Source organism: Lynx canadensis, chromosome C1 (genome assembly GCF_007474595.2).
Source record: "Lynx canadensis isolate LIC74 chromosome C1, mLynCan4.pri.v2, whole genome shotgun sequence".
NCBI classification, from domain to species: domain Eukaryota; kingdom Metazoa; phylum Chordata; class Mammalia; order Carnivora; family Felidae; genus Lynx; species Lynx canadensis.
In genome coordinates, this window is record NC_044310.1 from 47,204,649 (window position 1) to 47,221,578 (window position 16,930).

Sequence of the window (16,930 nt, forward strand, 5' to 3'; positions counted from 1 at the left end):
ATGTCTGCTGCCCAGGGAGGTCAATTTGTGGGTGGCACCTTCTCCCACATCCTTGGTGGTACCCTCGATGACAACAGGGTGGTTGCCTTCTCTAAGAACGCCCAAGACTCCCAAATTGTAATGTCGTGAAGGAGCCAAGGTGACACAACTTTGTTAGGACTTCACAACATTAGCAGCACACTGTGTCTGCAAGGAAATGACCCTACCTCCTCGCTGTGTTTCTCATTGTCACTTGGACCACAAAGAGCACTCCTTTTGCCTCCTATGAAAACAGCTTCTTCAGCTTCTGCCTAGACAGTCCTTTTTCCCCTCAGAGTCCATAAGAGAAGACCAGTAAGTTCTCTATCCCAAGGTCCCCTGTTCCACATAATCCTATCCAAGTGCAAATCAATTTCTGTAAACAGTGCTTCAGACTGATGGTCAGTTTCCCAGTTCACCATAACCACCCAGACTTTGAGCTCCAGTTTAGGTTCAGGAGGAACTCTCTCTACAACAAGAATTACTGCACATTCTGACTTCTCATCCACTAGAGGTCTGCCTCCAAATCAAAACCAAGTATGAGACAGAGTAAAACATAATACAAATTTATTCTGTGACATTTTCTTCATTGAAGATATTTTAAAATAGATTAAAATACATCAATATTTCATGAAAATACCTAGGAGAAGAAGTTAGGTAATACCTGTAATATACATGATTTGACCCTGAATATACAATTTTTGTATTTCAAACATCATTTTTTTAAAAGGAACATAAAAATGGTAAGAATTGCTGCATTCTTCATATATCCCATGTCTCATAAATTTTAATTCAACTGCCAGTTCTTTTCTCAACTATATATGTTAAGGGTATTTGCTTCTGATTTTGAATGGTAGGAGTATCCATTTTCTGTTTCTTAGCAGTGATATTTAGGTCTTCTTTTTCCGATTCTTCAAGAAAATGCTTCATGCTGAGTTTGAACAGTAATCGAGGGTCTGGTCCAGAAAGTGGTGGGCAATTACATGTCTCTCTAATTTTAAGGGCCTACAAATGAAGAATACAATACTCTGTGTAGATATATGTGTGTGTGTGTGTGTATATATATATATATATACACATATATATACATGCATATATTATATACATATAAATATATACATAAATTATTCCAGTAATTCCTACTATGCTCTATGCAAAACAGTGAAATATAAGAATACATTCTATATTTTTGGAATAAAAAGTATCTTAATTACAACATGTGAAAGAGGACCATAGAGACATTCCTGGTAAATAGTTACATTTTTATTATTTGTTTATACAATAATATATTTGAAAAAAATATCTGCAGTGACTGTCTGATGTCCTATTAGGGATAAATGAGAGGTATCTCTATGATTTCAGTCACACTAGAGCTGACTGTGAGAACACCATTCAGATTTAAAAAGATCTGAAGACTCCAAGACTTTCTCAAGGAAAGGAAAACAAGAGGATATACAAATATGAACATATTGAAGAAAGATACATGTAACTAGGACAGTCTGAGGGAGCATTGATGCTAATAACCTACAAGATTAAGCAGATCAAAATCATGACAATTTTTAATTCCCGGAAAAACAAAATGCTACAGGAAAAGTAATCACAGAATGATGACATGGTTCAGCTGTGACTGGTGTTTACAGTTCTAAAAACAATGAATCTTGATCTACCCCAAATCACAAACAAACAACTGGAAGAGGGAGAGCTGGATACATGTGGGTGCATGCACAGGTGTATCAGTGATAAGGGAGCCCTTCGTTCTCATCCTCTACGGGGAAAAGTAAATTGGAAATGCTTAAAACTGGAAAGTTAGGAAGTAGCAATATGACTATGTGATGGTAGACGTGGTGGGAAATACCAAAAGAATTATTTAAGAGCTGGAAATGGTTACCCTTAAAACTGAGGGCAGGTAGGGGGATTGGAGCTTTAAATAACTAGACTTGAAGATCTATGTGATTCTTTACAGTGGTTTCATAAAGGACTTTAAGACATAAAAACTAAAATAGTAAACTAAAAAAAATTTTTTTTAATGTTTATTTTTTGAGAGAGAGAGAGAGAGAGAGAGAGAGAGAGAGAGAGAGAGAGAGAACACGAGCAGGGGAGGGGCAGAGAGAGAGGGAGACACAGAATCCGAAGCAGGCTCCAGGCTCTGAGCTGTCAGCACAGAGTCTGACACCAGGCTCAAACCCATGAACCGTGAGATAATGACCTGAACAGAAGTCGGGCACTTAACCGACTAAGCCACCCAGGTACCCCTAAAATAGTGAATTTTTAAAGCAAAAACATTTTATATCTAATGGGGGTTAAAAGAAAGATATTTAGGGGAGGGAGCTAGTTTAGTTTCTTATTACTTATAACTTTAATTTTTTTTTCATGTTTATTTATTTTTGAGAGAAAGAGAGACACAGCGTGAGCAGGGGCTGGAGGTGCAGAGAGAAAGAGAGAGAGACACACACAGAATCCAAAGCAGGTTCCATGCTCTGAGCTGTCAGCACAGAGCCCGATGTGGGGCTCGAACCCAGGAACCAAGAGATCATGACCTGAGTTGAAGTCACACACTTAACCAACTGAGCCACCCAGGCACCCCACTTTTAACTTTTTTATAGTGATGGATGTTAAGGGATGTAAGTAAAGCTGGGAAGGAAACAATCAATGTTTGTGGGGATAGTAAAATTTTAGAAAGATTAGCCTACTAAGGTCTCACTGTTAAATATTGATGGGGGCAGAGAGGAGGAGGGGTAGCTGGGGAGAAGACCTGAAGGCTGAAGGACAAGAGGGAAGAGGTACGTGGGTACCTGGAAAAAGAGCATTCTAAGTACCAGCAGCAGGGATGCAAGGACCAGAGATGGGAGTGTGCCTGGACTGTTCTAGAACAGTGAGGAAGCTAGCACAGCTGGAGCAGAGCAGGGCATGGACAAGAGCAGATTATGTAGGCTCTCATAGGTCATAGGGTTTTAGGTTTTACTATGAGTGGGGCTGCCTCTGCTATTTGTGGGGTCCATGGCAAGAATATAAACACTCAGATACCATATGTTTAAATATCTAAAAGCAGTAAGTCAAGCTAATAAACTACTGTAGAAAACATGTTCTATTCTCCCACTTTGAGAAATACACATTCAAAATGACCCTGAAGGCAGGTACAAAACTAGAATTCTTGAATTTTGGAATGTGTAAGGTTGCAGGGAACCTACCCACTTCCTGTCACTGGACTGCTGTCCACTCCCTTCTCCTATCCCTGGCTTCCTGGGCACTATGAGGAGCTTTGTGTGCATGTGTCCAAGGGAAGAGATCCACACAGGCCCAGAAGCAGGCTCAAAAGTGTTTGGGCAAGGAATTCCATTATCCCAAATACCCACAGTGCCACATGGTAGGGGCATAGGTTCTTAGATGGGAATATTCCTTTAAGTTCCAAAGGAGAGAAGGGCATGCAACCAGAGGAAAACCAGAAAAAGGTCTTCTACATGGGTAATGCCAGGGCAGGAGCTTAGATCTAGGAACACTTCTGATTCTGAAGAAGGCTATGGTTTACCAAAATAAGCTAAAGAGGAAAAAGCATTGAAGTGAAATTCTGTGGTGACAGGGGCCTCGTCTGAATTTTCTTTGTATCTCACAATCATCTACTGAGCATTAAAAAAATGTTCATTAAACTTAACTGAAAAATCAAGAAAACGTTTCACAACTATAGCACTGAAATAAACAGAAAGTCAGACCCTCAGCAAAATGGTGACCTACTGCCCAAAGCAGAACACCTTTGAGAGTGTAAGATGCTATTAAAACTCAACTGAGACATCAGGCACAAAATGAGCCTGCCCTGGCAAAATGGGGACACACAGTCCACTCTTGCTTTAACCCCTTTACAGCCATGCTGATGTCCTTTTCCAAGTGAGAAGCCGCTATGTTATGGTTGCTACATCACATGCCTGAGACCTTCACTGGTGTCAGTAAAGGGGCAAGTATGGAGCCTAGCAAGTAACAGCTGGTAAAGCTGAGTTTAGCAATGAGAGATGCAAAGCAGCAAAGGGAAAAGCAGAATGCCATCTAATCTTTTATATTCGGTAAAAGCTTTTCTCTCTCCCCTAAGTCCTTTTATTCAGTATTTTTACATAGTTCTAAATGGCCAATATTTAGAACACCACACTGAATGATCTGCTAGGTACACATCAGTCAGGATACATAGTCATGATCCCTGCCCTCCCACAACTTACTTTGCATTTCCCCATCACTGGGCATTTGAATTGTTTCCACAGTTTCATTTTGTTTTACTTGGCTTTAATAAATGACCCTACGAAAATCTTTGCTTAAAAAAAATGTTATAACTTCCATTTGGGTTTACTTGAAGTATACCTGCCAAAAGAATGATGTGAACAGAGTATACTTTTAGTTTATACAGGACCAGACTGCTTTCTATCAGAAAGGCTTTACCAACTTATAATGTCTTCAGCATACAGGCCTATTATCTAAGTTATTCATAATCAGTATAACATAAGATTTCATGATTTTTAACTAGATAATAACCATATAATTCCAAAATTAGAAACCTTAGAAATCATCAGCTGCAGTTTACAGATTGAGGAAATTTAAACCCCAAAGAGGTTAAGCGACTGGCAGGGAACAAAAAATTGCTTGGCAAATGTTTATAGCAGCTTTATTCATAATTGGCAAACCTTGGAGCAGCCAAATGCCCTTCAGTAGGTGAATGGATAAGTAATCTGTGTTACATCCAGACAGTGGAATATTATTAAGCACTAAGAAGAAATGATCTATCAAGCCATGAGAACACATGAAGGAACATTAAATGCATATTAAGTGAAAAAAAAATCTATCTAAAAAGGCTACACAGCATATGATTCTGACTATATACATAACATTTTGGAAAAGGCAAACAATGAAGACACTAAAAAGATCCACGGTTGCTAGGGCTGAGCAAGGAGAGGAGGACGAATTGGCAAAATATTTGTGGGGCAACGAAACTACTCTCTGTCATACTGTACTGGTGAATACAAGTCACTATACATTTGTCAAAACCCACAGAATGTACACTAAGAGTGAACCCTAATATAAACTATGGACTCTGGGTCATAAAGATGGGTCAGTGTAGGTTCACCTTCTGTAATAAATGTACCACTCCGGCACAGGACTTTGATAGTGGGGGAGACTGAGCAAAGGCAAGGGGTATATGGGGAATCTCTCCTGTACCTTCCATGAAATTTTGCTGTGAACCTAAAACTGCTCTTAAAAATAGTCTAATTTAAAAAAAAAATTTTGGGAAGAGGCACAAAAGTAAGAAGACTTAGAAAAAAAAAAAGGGATGAGAATCTACTTCTGTTGTTTTGTTTTTAATCCTCTTACACTACATGCTTTCGTACTACATTTTTTGCACCACATTGTTTCTTGCGTAAATCTTTTACTGAATAAACGTACTTTTGAGATGTCTGACCTACGTTTAATTGCTAGAAAAACTATATATTCTTCATAAAGGTATTCTATGAATATTTCTACATGTGTGAATCCTCTCCTCCAACTATCGATCAAGCAAAATCCTATTAGACCATAGACATTTCTATCAAATCTTCATCTATTTTGCACAGCAAGATTTTATCACATATGTTGGTAAAATATTTTTATTTTCTACTGTCCTTTCCACGTTTATTTTATTATATTTCAGGGTGTCAACATCTTTTATTTTTATAAATTCAAATCTATCTTATTAAATATAGCTTCATCTCCTTAAAAGTCAGCAATATTTTCCCACAATACAACAAGAATATGCCTTTCTGTTGCCTTTACTTCATTTTCTGCATTTAACTGTATGTACTCTACATAACACGTACTTAATAAATACATGGTGGATTTTAAACAAACACCTATAAAACACAAGCTATGAATAAATCATTATAATAAATGTCATAGGGAAAACACTCTTTAAGAATCGAGAGTCTAAGAGAAAGCAGGAATGTATTCTAATAACAAAAATATACACTTCTAAGAATCCCAAGGAAGATTTGGAGTTAAATATGGAATTAGCCAACCTAAGGATTCCCATTAGACATGAAAGAAACTAACATATACTGTTCATTTTCTATGTGCCTTGTCCTGTACCAGGTATTTTACTTATCTAAATTGGCATTATGATATGAACCACTTTTAATATTTATTTTTGAGAGAGAGACACAGAGTGTGAGCAGGGGAAGAGCAGAGAGAGAGGGAGACACAGAATCTGAAGCAGGCTCCAGGCCCCGAGCTGTCAGCACAGAGCCCGACACAGGGCTCGAACTCACAAACCGTGAGATCATGACCTGAGCCGAAGTCGGACGCTCAACCGACTGTGCCACCCAGGCGCCCCTAATATGAACCACTTTTAAAATCTCGGGCCCGATGTAGAGTATTTGTCATTGAAATGTCTTAAAAGAGAGAGAGGCAAGGAAAGAGGGGAAAAGGCAGGACCTTACGACACAAATACTTAAGTATGTACATAAAACAGGAGATATTATCACAATTTTACAGATGAAGAACCTGAAGGTTAGATTAGGCAACTTCTGCAAAGTTAGGTGGGTGGTAGATCCGAATTAAAACCCAAAGCTCCCAAGACCGCTGCTATTTTTATTGTACTTCCCTTAAGCATCCTTTTCCCATTATTAACTATTAGTTTGCTACATGCTAAATTTCCATGAGGGAATGTAACTGCTACTCAACTGTACTGCCCAATTTTTCTATTTTTAACCCAGTATTATTTAGCCTATCTTTCCTATTATGACCTAGCATGCTATCATTTAACAAATATTCATTAAGCATCTCAGGGACTGTCACAGGCTCTATGGATACAACAGCAAACAAGGGCCTTAGGTTGTAGGGGAGGAGACAAGACAATAAACAAGTAAACGAGATCACTTTCATTGTGTACATGAAGAAACAAAACCATGAACTTTCTTAGAGAGCAGCTGCATGGAAGAAGGGCTATTTGAAATGGGGGGAATCGAACAAAGCCTCCCAGGGGAGATGACGTTCGTGTAAAGAGCTGAGGGAAGAATATTTCAGGCAAGAAGATTGAGTAGAGAAGCTGTGAGGAGGAAACAAGCGCAGTGTGTAATCACTGGAATCAAGGAAAACCTGGGGGAGAGGGACACATGAAAACACTGGAGAAGGAAGCAGTGGCCCAATCACCTGACTCAAAGACTAAGGAATTTGGATTTTCATTCTAAATTCAAGAGATGTCATTGAAAGGTTTTATGCAGGGAAATGACATTGAAAAGACCGTTCTGGCTGCTATACTGAAAACAGGCTGTCGGGGTTGAGGTGAAAATGGAGCAGGAGGATTAAACATGAGCTGGCTGCAGTGAATTGGGGGAGAAGGGGATGCTGGTGACTTTACTAGGGCGGTAGCAGCAGGGATGGAAAAGGCAAAATCACAGGATCTTCTTGTGGGAGGACACAGAGAAAGAGGAAAGAGAGGGATCAAAAAGGATTCCTGAATTCTCTCCTGTGTTAACAGCATTGCTTTCATATGCTACCCATGTATCTGAGGATAATTTGCTTGCTCCGAGGAAATAATTATTGTTACTTGGCACTGTATTGTTTGTTGGTTCATGCCCAGTCCATAAATTCTTTTAAAGGTATTTTTTTAATCAATTTGTGAAAACAAAATGTTCATAAAATGAATAATTAACAATATCCCTTTTTTGAAGCTAGAGTTAATTATTCGTTGAATAACGGTTCTTCAAACTTTCAAAAAATTCTTCAAAGTAAATCCCCACCAGGCCTAGCTAGGTGCTCTTTTCTTTGCTAATTTGTTATGACTATGGATTTCTAATACAGTCGTTTTTATTTATTTGATTTAATTATACCTTACCTCTTTCCCCGAGAATTAATTTAAGGGGGTACATTCTCGTTACAATTTCTACTTCTAGATGTACCCACATAGGCAGTTCTCTCTCTTACACATACACTTATGCATGCACACATTTTAATTACTTCTGATCTTGACCTGAGCCATTAATTAACACCATCTACCTAAAAATAACATGCTCTCAAGTATTTTGGTTTTCCTGCATTTTAATTATTGTAGCTTTTCTACTGATCCTATTTATATTTTACTCTTTGTCTGATTCAATAATTTCCACTTTGACACAATTTCTAAAACAATTAACTATTAAAATTTTGTTTATTTCTACTTAATTTTATTTTCCCTGTCTGGGGCACACTGTATTTCTCAATTTCCTTTCTCTTTTTCTCTATTACTAATACAGACATTTAAATTGATAATTTTTTGACATATATGTTTGACACTCAATCCATGAAAATATAACTACAACCACTACAAAATTTTTTTATTTTAAGGCATGTTCTCACTGTTTATGGATTTCTCTATTGTCCTATATGTACAACAATTTTAATTTTCATGTAGTTGCCCATATTTTAATTTTTGTTATATTAATTTTAATGTACTATGTTCTGATAATTTGAACCACAACATTTTTATATTAAGTATACACGTTTCTGCCCAAGTTAACGACTAATATTTTTATGAAAGTTTAGTATTTTATGTATTTGTATTTTATGAAAAAATACATCTTTTTCCTAGCATTTCGTTTTTTATGTCAGTTGAATCTTATTTTTCATATTTTCAACTCAATTCTTTGTTAATTCCTTACTTGCTCTGTAGTTTTCTAAGAATAGTAGGGTGGAAGCTATAATCACAGTCATAGATAAACAAACTAAACTACATACTCTATCTAATTCTTGATCGTCAGTAGATTCTGGAAAGAGAACTGCTGCTGAATACTTCGTGGCATATTGTTTTATGTGTTCCATGTATTAAAGTTTCTTCTATTTCAAAAGAAAGAAAAGCTGGTTTGGCTAGATAGCACACTCGAGTGTATTACCTCCATTGTTCGTTGTTTTATCTCTTTTCCCCTAAACTCTTATACTTCTCCAAAGTCTAAAAGGAAAAATTTAAAGTCATTCTTACTCATATGTGTCTTTAAATTTTCTCTTTATATATGGCAGCTTGTAAAATCCTGTCTTTGCAATGAAGATTAAACACTTGATAGATTTATATACCTAGGCAACATCATTTCAGGGTTTCTCAGCCATAATGCTTTGGGATTCTTCTAAAAGCCCACTCTGAGAAGTGTTATCTAAATCAAACATGTGATACAGAAATCACAGTCAAAGAAACTAAGGCGTAAGTGAAGGTTCTGGACTTTACCACTGTTATATGCAGCCCGACTTGTGTCTTTTCAGTATTCTTCCATTTTTCAGATATTTTTTTTAGATGTGGGTCTTTTAGTTTGGTTGTGCTATGTTCCTTTATCTCCAGCATCAATAAGTCTTTGCTCTGGGGCATCAATTCTGCTCTTCCCAGCCTCCACTGAAACTTTTAGAGCTTGTCTGCTATATTCACAAGTTTAGCAATTTTCTGGAACGGATGTATCTTACGTTTGTAAAATCACTCTTTCTTCTTCTGTCACTTTCAATGTAGTTAGATCAGCCTTCTCATGCCAGCTTCAGGGGGCACCTAGCCTGTCTTCTCCAATGCAGTAAAGCTTTTAAATTATACCTGAGACTTGGGGTTTTTGTTTTTTGTTCTTTTCAGATTTTTCTACTCTTTGAAGTTTATCCTACTGGAAGAAAATGGGCATTTCATGGGCATTTCAGAGGCTTTTTGTGATTGTTATTTTAGATTTAGTTTAGATGAGGGTCCTTTTGGTGTTATTAGTTAAGGGCACTCAGACGCTAAATGTCTTTTAAATACAATTACCTATGATCACCTTTCTTTCCAACTATTATGTACTCATCATCATTGTGATGTTTTAAAAACCTCTCTTAACTACCTCTTAAATCTACTCTTCACGGGAGAAAAATGTGGCTGCAACATCTTTTATTCCGTTAGATTTGATTCGGTTGGTCTGAGCTCCTTCTTCATTGTTCTATACAGATTCCTCCTGAAGATGCACATACAGGTAAGCCTTTTAAGACAGAGGACAATGATAGTCCCCTCAATCAAGAAACTTCTCAGGTTGATGAAAACCTGGCTACAGAGTCCTAAAAGCATTACCCCACAATCACGTGCTGGCCTTACGAGAGAAAACCATGTTGACAAAGGAAGGGTCAGGCCACCACCATTCAAATCCCTGGTCAAATGTGTCAACACTAATGTGGAGCAGCCAGATTAAGGAAATCCTAATATGAAAAGCACAGCTTCACTGCCTATCAAATATTCTTGTCAAAACTTAACTTCTGTCTACAGGTATATAGAGAAACAAGTGTTAAAAAAAAGAACGAATAGGCCCAAAATAGAGTCACCTCTGATAAGCCCCACATCATCAAACCAAGACTTTAACTACTAATCTAACTGCAGTTTCAACCTCTTCCAGAAATAGAATTTTAAACCAGTAAATCTGGATTTTCCTGGTCAGCACTTAGTGAGGTCATCTGCCAGATGGTCCCCTTCTTTCCCCCAAAGAAGGATGAGGTAACCCCTCTTTCCCTGTGCCCTTCTGCCTACAGAAGTCGCTATTTCATTCAGCTCTTTGGAGCTCCTTTCCATTGCTAGATGGGATACTGCCCAATTCATTAATCACTGAATAAAGCTAATTTAATCTTTAAATTTACTCAGCTGAATTTTGTTTTTTAACACAAGTTAGGTTAGACAATCTCACCAAAAAAAACAAAACAATCAATAAATATAGACTGTGGGGCTAGATTTGTTGAGCAAGTCAATGGCATGTTTAAAAACAAACAAAAACGGGGTACCTGGGTGGCTCAGTCAGTTAAAGGTCTAAATTCAGCTTAGGTCATGATCTCACGGTCCAGGAGTTCAAGCCCCATGTCAGGTTCTGTGCTGACAGCTCAGAGTCTGGAGCTTGCTTCAAATTCTCTGTCCCATCTCTCTCTACCCCTCCCCACTCACACTCTGTCTCTCTCTCTCAAGAATAAACAGTAAAAAAAAAAAAAGAGAGAGAGAGAGAGAGAGACAGAAAATAAATACAACAAGGATGATGGTTATGTGACTACTTAAAAATAACAAATCCTTCCATGTATATATAAGCCTGACAGGATGATTTGATTTATTATCTTTACTTGAAAGACAAACGGATGACAACAGAAAATAAAAACCGAAAAAAATGTGAAAGACTAGGAAATGGGCAAAAAAGATCATCAGGGTATCCTCTCAAGTGCATCCTTCAGCGTCACCTCTGCCTTTCATGGCCCTAGAGTTGTTTTACAACTCTGTAAGTAGTAGAAAACTATTAACAATGCAAATACTTATCCACAGAAATGTAAGTGAACCATCTGGTGGAATGCAATTGATTATTGCCTCATAACAGATCAATTTTGCATTTATTTATAAAGTCATTTCAGCATTCCTACTTGTCTATATTCTTATGGTTCTTAAATTCTCCTGTAAGCTTCCTGTAACCTATTACTGGCTCTTTCAGTAATAGTAAGTTAAAGAAAATCTCAGATATTGTTCATCTTATATTTGCGTAAGTCATGATTTTACCTTAAAAAAAATTTTTTCCCTCTAATTCATTTTCTTTCATAAACTACAATGAAAATTGGAGTCGGATTAGTTTTTTAAGGGGTCTAAAAAATAATTATAAACAACTAAAATTTTAATAAATACAAACAATTAAATTTAAGGCCAACTTGGCACAGGTCAATTTTCTTCTAGAAAGATAAGAAAAAGTTTTCAAATAAATTTATAATCAAACACTCCTGACGTGAGAATGATATATTATGAAATGGGTGTATTTTATTCCCAGTAACAACTGAAGTATTTATGCAACTGCTAGTGCACATCAGGACTCTTCTGGGCTCTATATATCAAGGAAAACAGTTATCAATTACTCACTCATAAAAAATAAAACTATAATAATTAGGTTTTAAAGAAAGAAAAAAACAGGAGAAAAAAACTATTGGCCACAGAAGCTTTATAATTAGGTTAAAAGCTTCCTTTGAAAGTAGAAACCAAGTCATTTCAAGAGGAAAAAAAAATCACCTCAAATTTTTTAATGTTTTCTAAAGATATCATACTTTTCTTTCCTCTAAAAGCATTTTTTTTTCTAATAGCCCATTCACTTCAGCCTCAAGTAGATACACATCACATGCACCATAATGTTTTTTTAAGGTTTTAGACAATGTTACTGTCAGGCTTCCTGGCTTTATATGATTCAGAGGCCAATTCAATTACAGCAGCGGCTATGATATTTGCCTTTTCCTCCACACTCTCCACGTCAGACAAAATGAAATTCTGTAAGGTGAACAGTGTATGCTTGTGTACACTGGCCAACAACGACATTTCACTTCAGTGTTAAACACTCGTATTTCCTAACTCGTGAGATGTTTAATATTAACGATTTATGCATTTACTTTGTCCAATTATAAATGCATAAGAGAGATTTACAGGACTTCAACTCCCAGCTTCCTGAAAGTTTAAAGAATTCAAGATAAAATGAGATTAAAATGAATGCATTTATAGCCTGCTAGCAGCTATAAAAACTGAACGTGGTAAATTTGAACATCAAGATTTAAAAAACAGTTTAAAAATAAGGCTGACATTGAAAGCTCTAAGAAACATTAAGAAATAAATCTTATTCAAAATTATTATAATAATATAACCCCAAACAACAATAAGGCCATTGAAATGTTTTTCCTTTATATTCTGTCATTCTCCACCTCTTCCCCCTAACCAAGAAAAGGATGGCAGAGAGTAAGGTGGTGAGAGAAACAGAAAATTAAAAATTCAGTCTAAATGCTTTTGGTTATAAAATAAATCTTTCAGGTAAATTTCTACCCTGGGTTATCTTACAATTTCCCTTATTCACATCTATTCATCCATATTTTATAACAGTCTTTATAGGAAGAAAGTTAAATAACGTTATCTCTTTCAAGGACAACTTATGTTATACATAAATTTAAAATCTGAACAGTGTAAGTAGAATTTTAAAACTGTCATACCACTAAACATCAACAGGTTGATGTAACATCTGTTCTTCAATTTTTCACCCAAGTTGTTATGGTAACCAAAATACGTGGAGTATTTGTTTCCTAAATTTAACTGATTATTTCAAGTAAATAAAATTATAGCATATCATCTTATTAACTACAAATATTATTAATACTATAACCCTATACTTATCCTTTTTAAATGCTAGTGAATTATATTTAATAGGCATTTCTACATGCTTTATACACATTAAAAGAATAGCAAGGGTGTATATTTTTTCTAACTTGGGGGCATTTTCTTGATTTAAAAGCAAAACAACAAAACAAATAACTAGTCTATTTTCTAAACAATATTCAAAATTATACGATTTTAGTGCTTTGTAGGAGCTATAGATCACATTCTTTCCAAACGTAAGTCAATCCTATTACTCTTCTAGTCCCCTGCTCAAAATTTTCCACTGGTGGCCCATCTGTGAGCAAAATCCAAAGTCCTTACGTTGACTACAAATCCCACGTTCTCCCTTGCTTCCCCATCCAGCCACACTGGTTTCCCTGTAGTCTCTCATATACACCAGGCTCACTCCTGCCCTAGGGCCTTGTACTTACTATTTCTTCTGCCTGGAAAGCTATTGTCCTAGGAAGCCACATGGCTCATTCTTTCATTTATTTCAATTCTTCATTCAAATACCATCTTCTCAGTGAAACCTTCTCGGACTGGCCCCATTTCAAAGAGCTATTCCAACACCTCTACCACCTGTGCTCACACGTTATCTATCTGCTATGGACTGAATAGTTCCCCCTGTCCCAAATTCTTACGTTGAACCCCTAACCTCTAATGTTATGACAGTATTTAGAGATGGGGTTTTGGGAGGTAATTAAGTTTAGATGAGGTCATGAGGGGGGAGCCCTCATGAAGGGATTAACATGCCCATACAAGAAAAGAAAGAGACATCAACACGCTATCTCCCCCCACGTAAGGACACAATGTTCTAGAAGGCAGCCATCTGCAAACCAGAAAGACCTTACCAGAAACTGAATCTGCAAGAAAATTATTGGATTTCTGGCCTTCTGAATTATGAAAAAATTAATTGCTGTTGCTTAAGCCAGAACCTTGATCTTGGTCTTCTAGCCTTCAGAACTGTGAAGAAATTAATTTCTGTTGCTTAAGCCACACAATCTCTGGTTGTGGCAGCCCAAGCTAATACATTGTTCTTCTTGTATTTTCCTCATCAACAGTCATTACTAATATGCAATGTATCAGTAATTTATTCTATACATTACTAATTAATGCTATTTATTGTCTGTCTCCCTTTACTGCGTAATAAGCTTCATTAGGGCAAGGTTTTTTGTCTATTATGTTCATAACATCTATGGTCTGACATAACATGTAATCAATAAATATTTGTTGAATGCACAAAATACAGATTTTAAAATAAATGTTGATATGCTATGGTAGAAAATAATACATTTCTTTGATGACATTCAAGGAATCCAATAAGAAATATATAATCTTTAATAAGCTAAATTTTTTTAGAAAATAAAAATTATCAAGATTTGGGTTCTCACAGAACCAAATCATCTTACTTTCCTGATTTTCCTGATCTTTTTTCCTCTTATAAATCTGATTTACCAGAAGCTCAATCTTTATCCTACTAATTAAATAGGGAAACTACCTTATACAGTTAACTCTGTCCAGCATCTTTTTCTCTGCTTACTTCCTAAGTGAACTCATCCATTCTGCTTCAACTATAACATTTTCAAGTAGCTCTGAAATCCTCATCTCTTGCCTAGATTTCTCTGTCCTATGGCACGGTATTCCCAACTATCTTTGAGATGTGTATCACTCCAGGGTTACTGTCAGCAATGTCAAAGACAGAAGCTTTAGATAGAATATAACACTGCACTCACTTAAGTAAAAAACAAAACAAAACAAAAAAACAACAAAAAACAAAAAACCAACGACAACAAAAAGTAGTCTTTATTAGTAGTAGTCTATAGATTCACATAATTCTATATACTGCCTGAGGAACTGCTTTCTTTCATTACAGAAATTAGACTTACAATGTTAGGGAATTCCAATCTCTGAATTATGACTATGTATTCTAATTAACAATATACTCTTGTACTATCAGTTTCACTTCAACCACTGAATTATTCCCAATATTGTAGTAGAGTTTTATTACTTTCAAATTGAATTTAATCACTTGGGGGGAAAATATAAGAAATTATATGAGGTTTTCAAATTAAGTTTCTAAACTAGGATAGTTTATTTTTAGAAGAAAAAAATCTCCCTGTGTTTTTCATCATTGGTTGCCAAATAACGTTTGCTTCTCCAATCACTTTTCCTCATACTTACTAATCAATTCATTATTATTTTAAAGACTTCTCTAACGCATATTTCTTACAGACTTTAGGACAGATGAAAGTTGGCTAGAAGTCATTATTCACTTTACGCAAACCATATACTTTTAGAATTTCACTGAGCAAATATGCAAAGAAAAGAAATTCTGAAAGAAAACCATGTGGTTATTATGACTTTAGAGACAGGCTAAACCTCCCAAGGTGGTACAAGGTCCTGGGTCTCAGGGAGGACCAAGAAGATTCTCAGAGCCAGTGACCTTCAGCACTCATAAATTACTAATGAAACACATACGATACCAGTTCTATGTTGCCCTATTTTAAGATGAAGGATTATTATACATTATATCAAGTAAATTTCACTTATGTTTCTTTCTCAAAATTTTTTCCTTCAAATTAGGAATATAAACGAAGTATATTTAGAAAGGTCTGGCTATCCCCCAGTACTCATGAAAGGTACAAAGTATGCCCAAACTGTCAACAAATTCTCTCATTATTCCTTTCAAGATATATCCAAAATCTCACCACTTCTCTTTCTCTCTTCCACCTCCATAACGTCTTACTAGGATTATTGCAAGAGCCTACTAGTCTCTCTGATTCTGCCCTTTCCCCACTACAGTCCACTCTCCACACAGGAGCCCCAGTGATCACTGTAAAACACAGGAGTCAGGTCAACTCTGCTGAAAACCCTCTACTAGCTTTCCCCCATCACTTGACATAAAAGTCAAGTCCTTACAGTGATTTAGATGACCTTCCATCGTCTGTTCCCCTTAAGTTTCAAGCATTCTCCCACCTTTCCTTACTCCATTCAGCCCCAATGTCTTCCTTGCTATTCCATGAACACACCCAACATGCTTTCATTTTAGGTCCTGTGCACTTGCTGCTTCCTCAGCTTAAAAGACTCCCTCCAAATATGCATAAGATTGGCTCCCTGGCTTCTTTCCAGGTTCTATTCAGTGAGGCCCTTCTTAACACATGAACAGAAACTAGCAGACTTTCTCCACTGCCCAGCCCTCTCTATTACCTTTGACATGCTTTATATTTCCCATCGTGCTTATCACCACTTGACATACCACACGTATGTTTGTTTATTATTTGTATTACCTAAGTAAAATGCTAGCTCCAAGAAAGCAAAGCCTGTTTTGTCCTTGCTCATTCCCAGCAATAGAACACAGAATAGGAGATTAGTAATGAGTATCAACAAATACTGATCACATAAATTAATGAATGAATCTTGTGATTGTTTCTTATCTTAAACCAGATGCAGGCTACTATTCCTTCAAATTGCATACCACTACATTTCAACTTTTCTTATGAGAGGTCATATTCCCTGTTGTATTAAGAATCAATTTGTACTTAGCATGAAAGTATCAAGAACCATATCTTACTTCTATTGTATCCCCTGTACCTACTAGCATCATTTCTTTCTTATAATATGTACTCAATATTTCTTAAGTTGAATTTGAAGTTATACTGAAAGATACTTTTATAATACACCTGGATCTGTTGTTATCCTTTAGCAAACAGCCCAATACCAATTCTTAAATTCTAAAGAATATTCCGCTTTTACAACCAACCAGCAAATTTAATGCAAGTGAAACAGAAAAGA

General features: G+C 36.3%; 1 protein-coding gene across 3 annotated transcripts in view; it reads right to left on the reverse strand.

Annotated features, from left to right (window-relative positions):
* Nucleotides 1–568: 568 nt before the first annotated feature.
* OMA1 (OMA1 zinc metallopeptidase) overlaps nucleotides 569–16,930 on the reverse strand; it is a 74,788-nt gene continuing 58,426 nt past the window's right edge. For 2 of the 3 annotated variants that reach the window (XM_030325087.1, XM_030325088.1), the window contains exon 9: nucleotides 569–1,023. In XM_030325087.1, coding sequence (XP_030180947.1) covers nucleotides 811–1,023 — 213 coding nt within the window. In that variant the 3' untranslated portion in view covers nucleotides 569–810. Of the gene's footprint in view, nucleotides 1,024–4,220; nucleotides 4,360–16,930 lie in introns of all 3 variants that reach the window. The other variant, XR_003970818.1, reaches the window with a different exon arrangement.